Source organism: Hipposideros armiger, unplaced genomic scaffold (assembly GCF_001890085.2).
Source record: "Hipposideros armiger isolate ML-2016 unplaced genomic scaffold, ASM189008v1 scaffold_624, whole genome shotgun sequence".
NCBI lineage: Eukaryota > Metazoa > Chordata > Mammalia > Chiroptera > Hipposideridae > Hipposideros > Hipposideros armiger.
The window spans coordinates 147,731-165,245 of NW_017731974.1; the positions used below are offsets into that span (position 1 = coordinate 147,731).

A 17,515-nucleotide genomic window follows, 5' to 3' on the forward strand; every position below is an offset into this window, starting at 1 on the left:
ATTGTTAGTTTCAGGTGTACAGAACAATACAATAGTTACCCTTTTTTCACCCTCACCAGGTAACAACCCCCCTCCCCCCATCTATTGCCCTCCCACCCCCGATATCATGCTTATCTATTACAATTCCATTGAATCCGTTCCCGCTCTCTACTCCATGAACCTTGGACTGACTCTTGAAAGCATAGTTCAGTTTTTTTTCTGGAGCCTTTTGACAGTGTTTCAGCACAATCACAAAGAATTGGAAATTTCAGATATGGTTTGGAGTTTCTGTATTTGATACAAATTAAAGAATTATTCTGGAATATCAATTTAGCAATTTATCCTTTGGTCCTCTCAGAGAAAAATATACACTTAAATTCTTCACTGAAAAATGTACCTTTTCTGGAGGAGTGCTGTGTTACTATTTACAAGTACTTGTAAACCACACATGCACAATTCTACTATTTATTTTGGTAAGCGGCCAGTTATTTTTAATATCCACATAGAAATAAAGGTAACATAAATGGGAACATGACCTTTAGCCCATGGTATAGCCTAGCCTTATTCCTTGCATCTGCATATGGAAATAACAATGAAGTGATAAGTTCCCATTATTGTAAGAAAGAAAACAACTCAAGTCTTAGTGTTACTTTTGTAAATATCCTGGTTTATAAAATAGTTTTTCTGATATTTTAAGGCAGCATCGTTTTCTTAGGCGTAAAGTATTTCTATTCCTTGTATGTTTTAAACCAGTTCTCTCACGCCAACAAAAGTAGGGAAAGCAGCATCAGAAAAATAGACTTCAAGATACATTCAGAGAGTAATTCCTTCTGTCCTCAACAAGTGACTGTTTGCATCACTAAATTAAGATTATTCATCATTTTAATTATGATTCTGGTATAATCTCTCCCATGAGATTTTAAATGATTTGGTTACTTCACTAACTGTATAGGAAAAGGGAATTTTCTTGGGTCATTCAGAAATACATTTATAGATACAGTAATACCTTGGTTTGCAAATATAATTCGTTCCAGAAACACACTAATCGTATTGCAAGACATCGCTCATTTACCAAGTTAAAATGTATTAGAAATGTTTGTTTGTCCTGTGGAACACTCGTAAACCACATTGCTCACAATCCAAGGTTTTACTGTATAGGTAAATGCAGTAAACATGAAGCATGGAACGTGGTAGCAGAAAATCAAAAGTGTCTGAGAGAAAACACCACCTGTTCAAATTAGACTGAGGTATATTATTCTGGAAGTAGAGAGGCAGTCTGAGCTGTACAAGAATGACAGTCATCATTAACAATGATGATAACACCATATACATATCATTAATAACATCAATAACAATCATTTTAGATGTATCACAAAGCTAAGAGGAGTGAAAAAAATCCAGGAACAGTTTAAAAAACCAATTTTTATACCTGTTCACCAGTGAATTTCCTTAAATTTAGCTTTTTACTCCAATTTAATACACACAACCAGTGTGTGGTAAATGAATGGTTAGAATTAGGTTACAGACTTTAATGTGAACATCTTTTGTCTGATTTTATTGTGCACTGCTATTATTTTCGGTACATTTATTGAAATGTCTTACACACATAATGGTGTAGTGTGTTACGCTTGTTTGTACTTCACATTTGTCTCAGATATTTCTGTGGGCAGAATACAATGAGGTGCATTAGGGAAGTCCATGAATATTTATGGCAATCCAAGGGAACGATACACAAAAATGAACTTGCTTGGTTCCTGGTCATCTAGCTTTTATCTTTCTCTTAAGGGTATTTAAGATAAAAACAACTTACTGTAATTGATTTATTTTACCAAATATACTAAGCATTCAGTGGCTATATCCAAACCTAAAAATGTTAATAGTTCAACACTAAAAGTGGTTGCAGGTTGAATTATAAAAGGGTTTACTCTAGAAAGATTTCTTTTTGGTTTTTATCTATCATCAGCTCTTCTTTACTGAATGTAATTTTGTTTTTGATTTAATATTCAATTAGATAACATGAATTAAGAGAACTCAAATGAGAAAATAAAATAGTTCTGGAAAGAAGCATTTCTTTTTTTTCCTCTGAATTTATTGTTACAATCCCATGTAGATATACTATTGTGTTTGACAAAGCTATGTGCATGTGGGCTTTCAATGCAGAATCATATTCATACCATTTAAAAACCTGATAAGTTAAGGTTGAGCCTGATCTCAGAGAACCCTACTCTAGGTACACTTTTTGAAGTTGGAAGTGGAAAGTCATAGACATTGTCTGTGGAGATTATGGCTGTGCTGATTCCAATTGTTCATAGCCTCTATTGGTGGGTCAAAGAATAGCAGAGTCCTTCTACGTGTACTCCTGAACAATCAAAAATGAAAAAAATCTCCAGGGTTAATGAGGAGAACGATCCTCAGTGAACAATATCATCAGAAGATTATTAATGTTGGCAACACAGACATGAAGTTTCCATGATATAAACATGGACACGAGAGAATGGCCCCAATAATTCCAAGTATTCTGTGAACTTTGGCTCTTTCTTTGAGGACTTCAGAGCTACAAAATTCCAGAAGATATGATTGGGAAGTTAGACGGTTTTCTGACCTCACATGAATGAGAAAACAAAATGTCATGTATAGATTCTTGACTATATACAACTTTATTAAAAATGAACTTAATCAATCTGACTGTACACAGACCAGATATGGCAATTAAAGTAAACTTAGTGTCGAGAGCACTGGTCTGGGATGTTAGGGCTCTTGATATATCACCTAGTAGCTGTGGGAATCTCACCTCCTCATGCGTCATGTTAAAATGTGTTATGTTAAAAGTGAAAGCTGAGCCAGGTGATCTTTGGAGGTTCTTTTTCTCATGCTTCTCTGATTCTCCTTCTCTTTTTTGGATTTAGATTCTTAATGTGAATGACTAGAAAGTAAATAAATTCCTGCCGGAAATATCAGAGGGTAGACAAAAGCTGCTCCCCAAGCTTATAATAAGAAAACATTGTTGAATAACTATTGCTATGCTGATTAATTGAATGTGAGGTATAATAGAAAGACATGTCAAAAAACGAGTCCCAGGAATGTGGCCTTAGCAACTGGAAGAATGGATGTGGTGTTTATTGTGAAGGAGAAGACCATGGGAAGAGTCTTACCTGTCTTGTGTGTCAACAGTGCTTACTTAGCACGACAAATAGACGTCATATAGAACTGAACTCATTAGGTGCAGAATTATTCCTACTCCTACCAGATTTTCTCAAATAAAGACAGAGGGGTTGTTTGGCAAAGAATTTTAGACAAGAAGCTATGTCTGCTCTGCATATTTTGAGCATCCAAATGGCAGCAACATCAAAAGGGAAATGCCATTTTAATTTGGAGGGAGATTGAGTTTCATGAGTAATGAACCTGAATTTAAGAAAGATGCATTACATAAACTTTCATTCTTCTACAATGTGTAGAGTAATTTTGAGCAGGATGTCAGTGACCTGTGGAAAAATGTTATTCCAGTGCAGCTTCCTCCTTCAGGTTTTCATAAGGATGGGCGTGGTTATAAGTGACTAAGGAAGCATATGGGAGAGGATGGTAGGATAGACGCTATTTTGCTGGTATTATAGATGCCGTGTTCCTAGAACATCTAAGTGTGTTGTATCTTCTATTTAGCTCTATAGCCCAAAACGAAAAGTCAATAACTCGTATGGTTCTAATTCAAACTATTTGTTATTGTTAGGGCTTGAGGAGTCTTCTTAAATAACTTGCCTCTCCTAGGATTTGGAACAATTGAGAGACATAGGAGTCATTCAGACTTCAGATGTCAACTTAATAGCTGGAATATACACTGGAAAATATGCTTTAGACCTTTGTTTACTGACATTTTGCCTCAGCCTAATAACAACCCCTCACTGCCCCAAAGGGATCAGCCTCTTAGGGTATGGCAGAGAGCAGTCCAGAATTCACCTGCTTTTGTGGTCAGGAACAACTAGGAGAGGCTTCGCTGAGCGTCTTCTCACTCCTCCTTTACAATGCACCAACCAGAGAAGGTGCTTCCCGATTTCCGAAGAGGAGTAAGGGCAGAGAGAGGTCAAAAGTGTCACTAACGGAGTTCCTCCACCTGGGACACTTGAGGGTGAGCAAAAAGAAACTTCTCCACTGACCTTCCTCCGATGGGAATTTTATCACATTACGTAATAAATTTTACTTGCCTGTATCCATGCTAAGTTCATGTTTCTGTGACAAATACTGTATATGTGTCCTTCTTGCTTTATAGTATAGGAGCAGGAGGTCTTAACTTTTCCCCACATATACATATTAATAGTGTGCCATTAATATTGGTATCTCACTGTTAGATACTGCTGGCCTATGCATAATTGCCAGTTTCACTGATGCTAAATCCTTTATTTTCTGTGTGAGTTAGAGAACCACTAGCATAGGTACGTTTCAGTGAAAACTGACTAAAGAAAAATTTCTATAAAATGAATATTTGGAATGGATTTTCCCAATAAGTCTACCAGTGTACCTGAATTGAAAGGTAATTGTTTGATTTCTAGTCCCCCAAATGCTGAATGGTCAGCTGTATCAGAACCACGTTGATTGATGGTATATGTTTAATGGAATTTGAGTTTTCAGAATTTAATGCCACTGTTAAACATTATACTCTTTATCACCAGCAACAAACATTTATTAAAAGCCTGCTTCATACAAAGTACAGTACCAAGTTCTGTACAAGACACCAGGAAGTATCAATTATTTGCCCACAGGAAGTTGGTGCTCTAATACAGGATGCATGCCATGTGAGTACATGTGAAAAGTAAATAATATATGTTAAGACTACACGTATGCTACCTGCTAGTGGATTATATAGGTGTTAGAGGCTGAATGTTAAGTCAGGCACCAAAGACACTTTGGACAGGTTTGGGATGGCTACAAACCATTTCCTAGGAATTATTCATAAAGCTTAAGACGCTAAAAATGAGTGTTATGTTAACTTTGTAGGAATAGCTCATGATGGGATTTTTGGTCCTAGGAAATTTCAGGCAGGAGGTAGAATTTTAGCTGGGTTCTCGAATATCCCAAGGACTGAGTCGTTGACGCCCTCCTCACCCTGAATTCCTCTTATTAGTTCATAGCATCCCCAGCCACCAAGCCACTCAATCAAAAGCTTAGTTGTCATTCTTGATTCCACCTTCTCTCTTATCCCACACAGCAAATGCATCAGTTAGTGCCATGGCTTCTACCTAGAAATGGTCTACCTAGACAGCTGCCTGTCTGCCCTGCCACCCTCTGGTCTAAGTCCATTATCCCGATCCAAGACATCACCACCTCCTGCCTGGACTATTCTATGACCTCCTAGCTCATCTCCCTGCTCCCATGGTTTCTAACCAGCAATCCATTCTTCCCATAGCACCACAGTTGTAAATAATAAAACAGATGATGCCGTTCTCATGTTAAAACCTCTTGATGTTGTTCTTCGCTCTTCAGAAGAAAATTCGCATTTCTTACCCGAATAAGTAAGGTCCTGCATGATCTAGTTTGTGTCATCTTTTTAAACGCTTTCCTTTATTTTACTATAGTGTAGCCACAATGGTCCCTGTTCTCCAAGCAAAATAATCCCCTTCCATGTAGAGGAATAGCATTTGCTATTCTTTCTGCCTAGAATGCAGTTCCTCTGGCTATTTGTGTGTCTGACTCCTTTTTATCCTTTAGGTCTCAGCCCAATTGTCACACTCCCGGCTCCAACGCTCCTTGACAACGCTAGCTGAAATAACTTCCCCCGGTTGTCCTCTGTTATGTCATCCTATTCATTTTTTTTTCCACAGCACATTTCAGAAAATGCAACATCTACTTTTTTGTTGTTGTTTACTTATTTATTATTTGTTTTCCTCAATAGGCCTGTAACTACAGGAGGGTAAGAACCTTGTCTTTTGTATTTATTACTGTTATCTGCAGTACTCATTGCAGCATCTTGGATTCCTCAGTAAACATTTGTAAAACGAATAAAGAATGCAGCTTATATAAGCAGAGGGGAATGAAAGGGGCATCCAGGATGGATGAGAGCGTGAGCCAAGATCTAGAGACTGCGTGTGCGTAGCATGCAGGGAGCAGGGTCCTGCTCATGGGACAGGGGAAGCCGAGCAGGCGTGTTGGCCGGGGTGGGAGGCTGGGACCTGGGGCTGGGCTATAGTGGCTGAAAGTGAAATAGTCTAAACAGTAAGTGCAAGTTGTGTTCAAAGAAGGATACAAGAGATGAATAGCAAAAGAACCACATTAAGGAGTAATCCATGAGTCCCAGGCTCTGGAGAGAAAATCCCCAGCAACATCAGGAGCCGTGCCTTGTGCAGAGGGTCAGGGGGTAAGTGCGGGATAGCTCAGGATAAGGTTTGGGAACAAATCACCTGAGCACTGGTCTTGGTGGGAGTAATCTGTGTATATGGTGCAGTTTTATTTCAGCTGTACTGGGATATACATTTGGAAAGTAAAACAGCTTAGAGAATGTCTTAAAGTCAAAGCTGTGGGACCAGAATTCACCTTGCAGACAGCCAACTTGAAGCTTCTGAAGAAATATTTTTGACCTGAGTAACTCTGTAAGGCTAATCTCTTGGTGATAACCATTGGTGAAAAATGCTGTAGGCAGAATATAATGAATAATGTTGTAAATAGTTTTTAGGGGGCCAGATGGACTCATGTCTTGTCAGGGAGACCACTTAATAGTTGGTGTAGAGGCCTGACCACCGCACTGTATTTCTGAACTGATGTTGAATAATATTGTATGTCAACTATAATTATGTATACATATAGTCACGGGACGTGGAGTAGAGAGTGGGAATGGAGTCAATGGAATTGTAATAGATAAGTATGATATCGGGGGTGGGAGGGCAGTGGATGGGGGAAGGGGGTTGTTTCTGTGTGAAGGGTGAAAAGAATAACTATTGTATTGTTCCGTACACCTGAAACTAACAATAAAAAAAAAAAAAGAAAAGAAAAAAGAAATGCTGTAGGCAGAGAGGTCAGGTAAGAGAGAATGGTAGTTGTCCAGGTGAGAGCTTATGGAAGGTACTTCTAAGGCAGTTTCACTTGAAAAGGACGGCATTCCTGTATCTGTCATAAGTCCCAAACTAAAAGCTATTCAAAGGAATGTGCTATGCACTGAAGGGCGTGAGGACTGGGAGCGTTAGGAGGGGAACGGTCAGCAGGAACATAAGTACCTATTCTTTGTCCTTCCTTGTCTCCCATGTCCACTCCCCTCATGGTAGTGATACTCGTGTTTTGCACTGAAATCTTTCTGGCTCTTCTCAGATGATAAAATGGACAAGCCTGTAGAGCTGGGCTGCAGTATCACAACTTATCAGTAGGTGTCACCATTTCACAAATGATTTATCCCACAGACTTTCTCAAGGCCACAGCTTTAAATTAGTATTTTATTTTATCCCATATATATTTTTAGTGCTCACTCCATAATTGTCAATATTTATTCAGGTCACATGAAATCAAAGCAAAAAAAATTTTTTTTTTATTTTTTGGTGAGAATAGGAATCACCAGTGTTTTTCTCTTTATATGTTAAGAAGTCAAATTTTTCTTAAGATATAACATATAAAAAGTACATGAGAATAAAATTAGTTCCACTATTTATCTTGAGAAAAATAATTTTTTACTTGGTTCCAAATTATACTGAAAGCAAAAAAATGTTTTTTCTAAATCTAGTTACTTCCAATAACAGTCACCTTTTATTCAGAATTCTGTTTTTTAGTGACACTTTTATACAATTGATAGCTTGCTTATTTTTTAGCTATTGTAATATTACATGACTTATTTTGGTGATATTTTAATTTGGTGGAGCTATAGACACATCTTAGAACCATAAAAAATATGGTTTGTGTACTCTGTTTTCGTTTTTGTTTCTCTCCATTGAATTTCCACCATCACAGAAAATTCTAGTAGATAACCCTGGTATAGGTTAAACTGATCTCTCTTTAAAAAAAAAAAAAGTCTGAATATATCACCATGTGCCTGGGTTCAGGATCTTGTACATAGTATGTTTTAAAAAATTTAAAACCTAAAATATGGGTAGGAGTTTATTTTTTAGTGTATATTGTATTCCACTCTCAGTTTTAGATTTTTTTTTTTTTACATTCGGAAACAACATTAGCAATAAAATGGAAAAAGGACAAGGGTTAAACATCTAGGTATGTATAATAGCTCAACATTTTCGTATCTAATAATACTACATGAAAACTAATATACTTGTTTTTAAATTGTGCGTATTCTAATTCACCCCTGGAAATAAAATGATGAGCATCCGAGTATGAGGCTGGGAGATGATAGGGCCCCTGTGGCTCACGCTCAGGAAGAGCCAGCTCATGTCTGACAGCTACTCTACGTAGCGTCTTAAATATGTAATTCCTACACCTTCCCAATTTGAAAATTCATTTGAAATGGCAGACATAATATTTTATATCCTCGAGTGTAGGCAAAATACACTATTTTCCTTTACTTTCACTCTATTACTTCTGGCTAGGTTTTTCTCCCGTCGATCAAGTCGCCACCACCAGCTGGGTGTCCAACAATTCAATTCTGACACTACCTACCTAGAGAGAGCCTGAGATACCACAGATTAAGGCCTGAGCCCCACACGAGGACTCCCTTTCTTCCGATGCCGATACTAAGCAAAAGCTGTTACCTATGCTTCTGACTGACTGAGCTGTAAATCCGAGAGCTCCATGACCCCCTCCTCAGGTTTGCTAACTTGCTAGGGCAGCTCACATATTTCAGGAAAAATAGTTTACTTACTACATTACAAGTTTATTACAAAAGGATACAATTTAGGAATAGCCAGATGGAAGAGATGCGTAGGACAGTGTGTGTGGCTGGGGGTGTGGGGCTTCCACGCCCTCTGCAGGTGTGTCACCCTCCCAGCATCTCCACCTGTTCGGTAAACCCCACACACTCTCCAAACACTGGACTTCAGGGATTTTATGGAAGCTTCATTATGTAGGCATGATAGATTGTTAACTTCATCTCCAGCCCTTCTTCCCTCTCTGAAATGTGAGAAGTAAAAGCTGAAAATTCCAAACTTCTCATCATGACTTGGTCTTTCTGGTGACCAGCCCCTATCCAGGAGCCCACCAAGAGAATGCTTCATTAGAACAAAACACCCTCCTGTCACCTAGGAAACCAAGGGATTTAGGAGCTGTGTGTCAGGCACTCCCATCCCTCAGGAAATTACAAGGGTTTCAGGAGCTTCTTGTCAGGAATCAGGGTAAAGACCAACTATTAGTAGGAACTGGGGGGTAGAGACCAAGATATATATTTCTTATTATTTCAGTTAGTTATTTGCAAAGTAGAATAGTTGATGTTTGCTTTCTTGCTAGCTTGCTTAGAAGCTGCAGTGTCACGTGTGTCTTCTATCCTGGTAGAAAGGTGTGTGCTGTATGACTGCTTTTAATGAACTCTTTCTATCAGTAGGGAAAGGGTCCCTGTTTTATTTGCTGCGGTGAAAGTCTTAAAACATGTGACTGTCCATGTGAACACCCTGTGCAGATTAAAGCTGCAGGGCATGATTGGAGGGGACACGGACTGCCAAGCCACCGAGGAGGCTGAGAAGGCGGCCTCTGCCAACGACAGCATGGGATTATGTAACGCCTGCAGTGTCTGGCACTGTGCTCCACTGGAGACACATCACGTGTTGTGCAATGCTCTTGGCCCTGAAATTCAATTAGATTGCTTTGAACGATCCGTGAGTCTGCATGAGATAAGCTTTTACTGCTGTACCCTGGAAAGCAAATGGGTTGATTAGCTGCACATAAGTTGACAAATTGCCATTGTAATTCCAGCAAAGATATTTGCATTATGTATACATCATCATGCTACGGAGGAGCAGAATTGAAGCATTATGTAACCTCGATAAATAATGGGAGGAGGGGGAACCCAACCCTCACGACTAGAGAAAAAAATATTTTCTTACAATTTAGCAATAGATTTTTTTTTAAAATAGATTTTGCCACTGTATTGGGGAATCTGCTTAAAGGCTGCCAGTATTTTTCTTTTTTAAAATGCTATGATCTGTGAATGAGAATAAAGAAAATTGATAGAGTGATAATTTGGTGGGGAAGGGAAGGAATTTCATTAGAAAGAATTTTAAATTGTGAGTTCAGTGGCCTTTTATACTGAGCAAATTTACTTTCTCTGTGCAATTGTAGCTGATCAATTTAAGGAATTGGGAACCATCAGAAATTAACCTCTTATCGTTTGGCTGAGACTTGATATCTTTTCACAAAAGGAGATCTGAGATGGAGGAGGGACGGTAATAGTAATTGTTGAGAAATTGAGAACTTGGAAAGCCATTGAGGAGTGTTATCATACTAAGGGCTTAAAGAGCCATTTGGAAACAACCAAAATCACCGATTTGAGCTTGACATTCCTAGCTCCTTCTAGCCCCATTTTTCTCCAAATAGGATTTAAGGTTTCAACCAAAAACCCTGGTGAGAAGTTGATGTTCATTAGAATTGTTTGGGACACTGAGGTGAAACCAAAGGCACTGAAATATTATGCAGAGAGCTTCCATTTTGTTCTATCAACAGGGATTAATTAGGTTACAGCTTCTTTGTGATGTTAGGTAAAATGGTCTTGAATTGTAGCAAAATCAGTGCCATTGTAGTTTTTTCCCCTGTTGATAAAAGCTTTTATTTCTGTTACCCTTTGTGAATTTGCTCAATGTAACCTTATATACTGACTGTAATGTAAGTATCTATTCATGAGTGGGTTGTTTTTTAACATGTCTATTTAAACCTAGGTTTTAATAAACTTTCATTGTAATAGAGTATCTAAATTTTGTGTGAGATTTAACATGCATATGTATTTCCCATTCACTTAATTTTGCTATCGGCAGTAGGTATTATTATTCCATTTAACTGGAGGGAAAACTGATGTGTAGAGAGAGGTGCAGTGAGCTGCTGAGGGTCGCACAGCAAAGAGGTGACTGGAAAGGGGTTCCGAATCAGCTCATAAGCATTTTCCTCCCCCTATGCGAACGGTGCACAAATGCTGTTCCATAGACTGGTGCCAGATTGGCACATATTTCAAGAAAATTCTATTTTATTATGCCTAGAGTGAAAGTCTGGGAATCTATCATTTTTAAAAAGCTTCCCAGGTGATTATGATGTAAGATCAGAATTGGGCATTTCTCCATGTCTAATATTCTGAGCTATAAAGGTAGCATTAGAACATCTCTATTTGTGCTGTACTTCTGTTATATATATTTTTTCTGTCCATCCTTGTGATAGTATGTATATATATATGTATATATGTGTATATGTATGTGTATATATGTATATGTGTGTGTGTGTGTGTGTGTGTGTGTGTGTGTGTATACCAGGGGTGCCAAAAAAATGTATGCAAGTGGACACTTTGGTCAACATTGCTCAAGCAGTAGTAGTTCACAGTAATCAGAAGTGTCTGGATGCTGATGGTAACCTCTTGTGATTACAGAAGTCCAGCGTGACTTGTATTCATCTTCTATTATCAGTACATATTGAGTATGATAATTTTAATTTTTTTCCTTTCTTAAAATGTGTATACATTTTTTGGCACCCTCTGTATGTGTGTGTGTGTATATATATGTATATCTAGGTATATATCTGTATCTAATCTATATATATCTATAATCCATTTATATACATATATATATAGAGATAGCTAGATAGATATTATCCTGTACATTCAAACCAAAACTGTAAAAACGTATTTCTTTCTTTTTTGTTTCTCAGTAAAACTTTAGTAGAAAATGCACCTTTCTAGAATAGACATAAAATATTCTGCGACTAATATAGTAGTATTATAGTAGTCAAAAGAATATAGCGGGAAATATAATTCAGTAAATCACATCTGCTATCAAAAGGCTAGCTTCCAGGTCTTAAACTGATGCTAACTAGCTGTGGTAACTGTTAATGAGTGAATTCAGAGTTGGTTTAATGAGTTGGTGATGGAGGGGTGGCTCATTATCACCAGTGAATGCCCCTTGATGCTGCATCTTTACAAAGTAATACAAAAGGACTACTGGCTCATTCCCACCCTACCATAATTAAATCTGTTTTAAGTTTTTTCCTTTCCTGTTTACATCTTTAAAAGATAATGTATGGTCCATCACTGCTGGGGCTAGGGCTCTGTGAGAGCCTTCCTTTCTTTATTTTTCCCCTGCTCCTCTCACATCTTTCTGCAAAGATCTTGTTTTGTACTACGAATATTTGTTTAAAAGGGAAATGTTTACATAGACCAAGTTGAGTCTGTAAACCTACATGCTTCATGACCAAAACAACATGGCTTAAGCTTTAGATAGACTCCAGTGGGGGCTCTGATTTCATATAACAAATCTGAACATTTTTGACAGTTCTAAGTTAATAACCAGGGTTCAGACAACTTTGCAGAAGATGTACTCTCAAGAAACACATTCTTAATGGTTCAATTGTCATAATGCGTTTACCAAGTATATCACTGGCATCTATTAAGACTTTTTTTTACTTAAAATTTAGTAGACTACTAGTGTTACATAATAAGAAGAAATAATTTTTCAAGTGTTGCACTTATGAATAAGTAAATAACAATAAAGTGTTATGGTTTTCTGGACTGTAGTCATGAGTGAATAAAATTCTTTTCAGATGAACTAATCATTCATGTCAGCTTTGTATGACTACTGAAAATGCATCACCTCAAAAAAAATGTCTTCAGATAGTACAATAAGTGAAATCAGCATTATGCAGGCTGGGTAGGTGAGGATCTTTGAGGATTTATATAAAGGAAGCTACTCAAGGACAGAATCTGTTTTTTCTAATGTACTTTCTTTCAGTGACTCATATTGCTATTGTATATTGATGGTCCAGGAAAAAATTTATCCAGGTACTCTAAAAATAAACAAATTATATTTTTTACATAAACAAATTCTCCTAATACCGGACTTGTTCTGCTATAATTTTTCAAAGTTATATGAGCCTATAGGAGAGCCCCACTCACAAATATCTAATCTTTTTCGTAAGTAGTATGTGCTTCAAAAAACAGAAAGAAAGATTTGCTAGGTGTATTCATCGGGTTTGAGTCAGAAAGAAAAAACACAAGTTACTTTAACTGATTATTTAATATAAAGCATTTTTAACTAATAATTAAAGAAATGAGAGCTAAGAGAGAACAGTAGTGTGTCATATAAATAACGACTTCGAGAAGCAGCTATCACTTCTAGGCAAGAGCAAAGGGAAGAGATTATAATCACTAAACCTTAAAACGGTAGCAGAGGCGACCCATATGGCTGAGTGCCGACACACATCTGAGACTATCAGCCAAGGCCAAGTGCAGATGTTTCTGAGGGAAGGCCATGTTGGAAAAACTACCAACTGTTAGTTGTAGCTGGGGGCAGGAACCACCCCTGCCAGAATAATATGTGGCTGGAATGCCACTCACAGGAATAGGAAGGAACACCGGGTCCTTCGGCCCACAGGAAGCAGAACAGAAAGAGCAAGGCTCTTCTTCCTCCAGCCTTGCAGCCTCCCTGTCATGCCTCCTATTGGCAGAACCTCCCCTGGATGCAGCCAGCAAAGCAGAAATGAGATTTATAAAAGCCCAATCCCAGCATCTCAAGGGCCCGTGTGGAGTTTAATAACTGGCATCCTCGAGTTTCTTTGAGAATCTTAAGCAAATTCTTTTAATTAAAAATTAATTTAATATTAATTTCTGAGTAGTTAATACACCACATGGTACAAAAATATAAAGAAAATGATGTCTTCACCACCTTCATGCCCCTTGTATCTTGCCCTCCACCTACCTCCAACTAGATTATCACTGTTGTTTGTTTCTTATCTACCTTTCCAGAATTTCTTGATGCACATATAAGCAAATACGAATATATATTCTTATCTGTGTTATCATATTACTTATCATACCACTATTTTGCACCTTGTTCTTTTTCCTTAATGATATAGCTTATTGATCTTGCCGTATCAGTGCATAGAGAGCTTCTTCCTGGTTTTAAGTCTCATTACCTTAATGACTCTTACTGTTTCCAGTAGTTTTCATTATATTCTCTTTGGTGTTCACAGGATAAAATGACATCATCTGCAAATACTGATAGTTTCCAAATTTTCTATCTCTAAAATCATTTCTGTCTGCTAATTGTTTTGGCTTGTACATCTAGCACAGTATTAAATATTAATGGTAATAGTGAACATTTTGTCTCTTTCCGGCCTTATTAGGAATGCCTCTAATATTTCCCATTAAGCAAGATGCTGGATTTGGAGCTAAGATAAATTTATTTTGTTAAGAAACCATCCATTTATTGAGCTTATTTTTTAAAAATCAGACATGATGTTGAATTTTGTCAAATGGAGTTTCAGCATCTGTAGGGCATGATCACATGACTTTTCCTTTTATACTTAATATATGTAAAGTGTTTCCTTAAACTTCCTATGTTGTTAGTAGATTTCCTAATATTGAACCATCTTTGTATTCCTGCAGCAGACTCCACTGGGTCATGGAATTTGCTACCATACACAAACAACCCCCACCTCCCCCAGTCCCCCACACACTGATACTTATAAAAGGGTTGTAGGGATTTGTTATTGTTGATCACTATTTGTCAGGTTTTTTTTTTAATCTGGTTTACATTTTTTTCATAAGAATAATTTGGAAGTTTTTCTTTCATTGCTCTGCTCTGAAACACCTAAATAGCATTGGGATGGTCTCTTTTTTAAAGTTTGGTAGAATTTCTCCATGAAACTATTTGGGCTTCTTGCTTTTTGGGTGGTTAGCTCTTTAATAGTTTCCTCTGTTTCTTCTATGAAATGGTCCTTTTAAATTTTCATCCTCATTTTGGTCCAACTTTGGTAAATTATATTTCCCTAGAAACTTATTTATTTTATTTAAACTTTCAAGAAAAAATTTATATGGAGATGAAACATTATGTTGATCATAGAAAATCTTATGACCTTTTAATTTTTGTTTTGTTTCTTTGGCTATTTCCCCTGTGCAATGGTGTTTTAGCATTTTGTTTTTCTTTCTTTATTAGGCTGTCTGTTGATTAATCTTTTTCCTTTTTTCCAAAGGCCAAGTTTTTTAAAATTTATTTATTAGTGCTCTTTGTTTTTCTTTTTAAACTTGTTACATTGTATTTCAATATTTAAAATTTATCTGGCTTAAAGTTTGGCTATTTTAAAATTTTTGAGTAAGACATTGAACTTACTTTTATTGCTATGACTGTTTATGGATTTTTCTCTTAGCACTGCTTTAGCTAAATCCCATAGCATTTATCTATATAGAGGATTTTAGTTATTGTTGTTTTTTAGAAATTCTGCAGTTTAAATTGAATATTTCCTGTGGCCCAAAAGTTGTTTAAGGAGAGTGTATTATTTTCCAGATGCAAAGGTTCCTTTGTTTTTAGGGGTTTTTTAAAAGATTTTTGTTAAAATGTAGCTAATATATAATATTATGTTAGTTTCAGGTATACACCATAGTTATTCAATGTACATATACCTAAAGAAGTGATCACCATGATAAGTCCAGCAACCACCTGACACCATACCATGCTTTCACAATATTATTGATCAAATTCCCCATGCTGTACATTACATCCCCGTGACTTACTTGTTTTATACCTGCAAATTTGAACCTGTTATTTCCCTTCACCTTCCCCCCTTTTTAAATTTTTCAATAACAGTTGATATTCAATATTATTTTATATTAATTTCTGATGTACAGCATATGGTTAGACATTTACTTAATTTAAGAAGTGATCCCCCTGACTAGTCTAATACCTGCCTGGCACTATGCATAGTTATTACTATATTATTGACTGTATTCCTTGTGCTTTACTTTACATCCCCATGACTATGTTTTCAGATTTTAAAAACTAATTCCTAGTTTTCTTGTTTGTTATTAATATAAATCTTGCACTCTTAAAATCTTCTTTACATTTAGGAAAATTCTCTCATGTCTTTTAAAATATTTGTTCTCTTCCATTTCTTTGGTTTTGTTCCTCAGATCTCCAATTATATGCATGTTGAGTCTATATTTACTATCTTCTTTTCTTTCATTTTCTCTTTTAACTTTAGAAGAAATTTTTAATGTCCATTTTACTTTGTTTTTCTCATATCTATCTTCTGTGTCCCTTTGTTTTCTGTAGTGTCTAGCTCATTTGTGTCCCTTCCAATTATTTATTCATTTTTGAAGAAATATTTTTTTTAGTTTCAGTTCCTACTGTGTTTTTTCACAATCTCTTTCTGAATTTTTATCTAATTGCTCTGCTGTAGTCTTTTATAGTAGTGATTTTATCAAAATTTTAAAAAATGTACGTCAACAATTTTTGGTAATGATTTTAATTTCTGTGTATAATTCATAAGAGTGCCATTTAGTAAGTTTTGCTGCTGCATTCCACCTTTCCCCCTCTTTCATATCCCTTTTATGTATTCTTTCTGTTGATATAACCAGGAATTTGCAGGAGCTCTGTGGCGTCCAAAAGCTCTTTCCTTTTCTGCTATCAGAGTCCATCTCATAAATATAGCTACTCTGATGATTCCTTTTAAAGCCATAGCTTGTCTGCATCTCTGACATTGTCTTTCTTCACCCTCATTCTGAACTTCTAGTGAGATAATCTGGAACGTAGTTTTTGTATTTCTGATGGGTTCCTTAACTTCAGGAGGTATAATTGTTGCCTTTCCTTTTTGGTGCTGTTGCTGGGCCATCTTACCACCCTCGATGTTTCTTTTCTTTATTTTTTCCTGCATGGCTCCTGCCTGATGGCTGCTGATATGGGCAATCCTTATATGTCCTTTGTAGTTTTTGGTTTGTATGTTTCTTCCTTTTGCTGCAAATGGAGTTTTCAGGGTTTCATTTTATTCTCTGTTGTTTTTGTTGATTACCGCAGACATATAATGATGCAAAATTAATTAGCCATGCATATACTGGAAGTCAGTATGTGCTTTTAAAGACTAGTATTTTAATATTAGGGCTTTGATAATTTACAAAGGTAATTCAATAATTATAACAAGTACTGTTCAAATGTGGAAGTAAAATAATGTTCATACTTTCTGCAAAAATGGCAGCAAGAGAAAAGGAGAAAGATGCTGCTTTTTCTGTCTTGCCTTTCGTTTCCTTAAAAATTTTTTTAGTATTGAAATTTGGTGCTAGAATTTGGATATTCCAGGAAAATTATTTCATTAACAAATGATATAAAGCTTCTAGTTTTTTTGTGGGGTATTTTTTTCTTTTTTTATAACTATAGGTTTTTTTTCTTTTATTCTCTTGCTGGTACTGAAGCAAATTTGTTCAGGCTAAATAAGATTTTAGGGGCCTTATTTTTCACTATTCTTTTAGGTGTCTTGTTACTTTTGATAGTGCAAAATATGTTGGTGAGTACTGAAGTAGAAATTGCTTTGTTAAACTACCCAGAGTTTAGAAGAATAATTTTCTACCATCTCACTTTTAGTTGATGAGAAAATACACAGATCCTGTTCTGTTTGAAGGCTGATATTTTTAGTGTTGTTATAAATTCATACAGCAGTAGATAATTAT

The 17,515-nt window shown here is 36.4% G+C and overlaps 1 protein-coding gene across 1 annotated transcript in view; it reads left to right on the plus strand.

Moving 5' to 3' along the window:
* Positions 1-17,515, plus strand: part of LOC109372316 (inositol 1,4,5-trisphosphate receptor type 2) — a gene marked incomplete at its 5' end in the record, with an annotated part of 324,316 nt that overhangs the window by 132,380 nt on the left and 174,421 nt on the right. The window contains 2 exons of the mRNA XM_019625391.1: positions 4,641-4,780; positions 9,509-9,704. Of these exons, the coding sequence (XP_019480936.1) occupies positions 4,641-4,780; positions 9,509-9,704 (336 nt within the window). The remainder of the gene's footprint in view (positions 1-4,640; positions 4,781-9,508; positions 9,705-17,515) is intronic.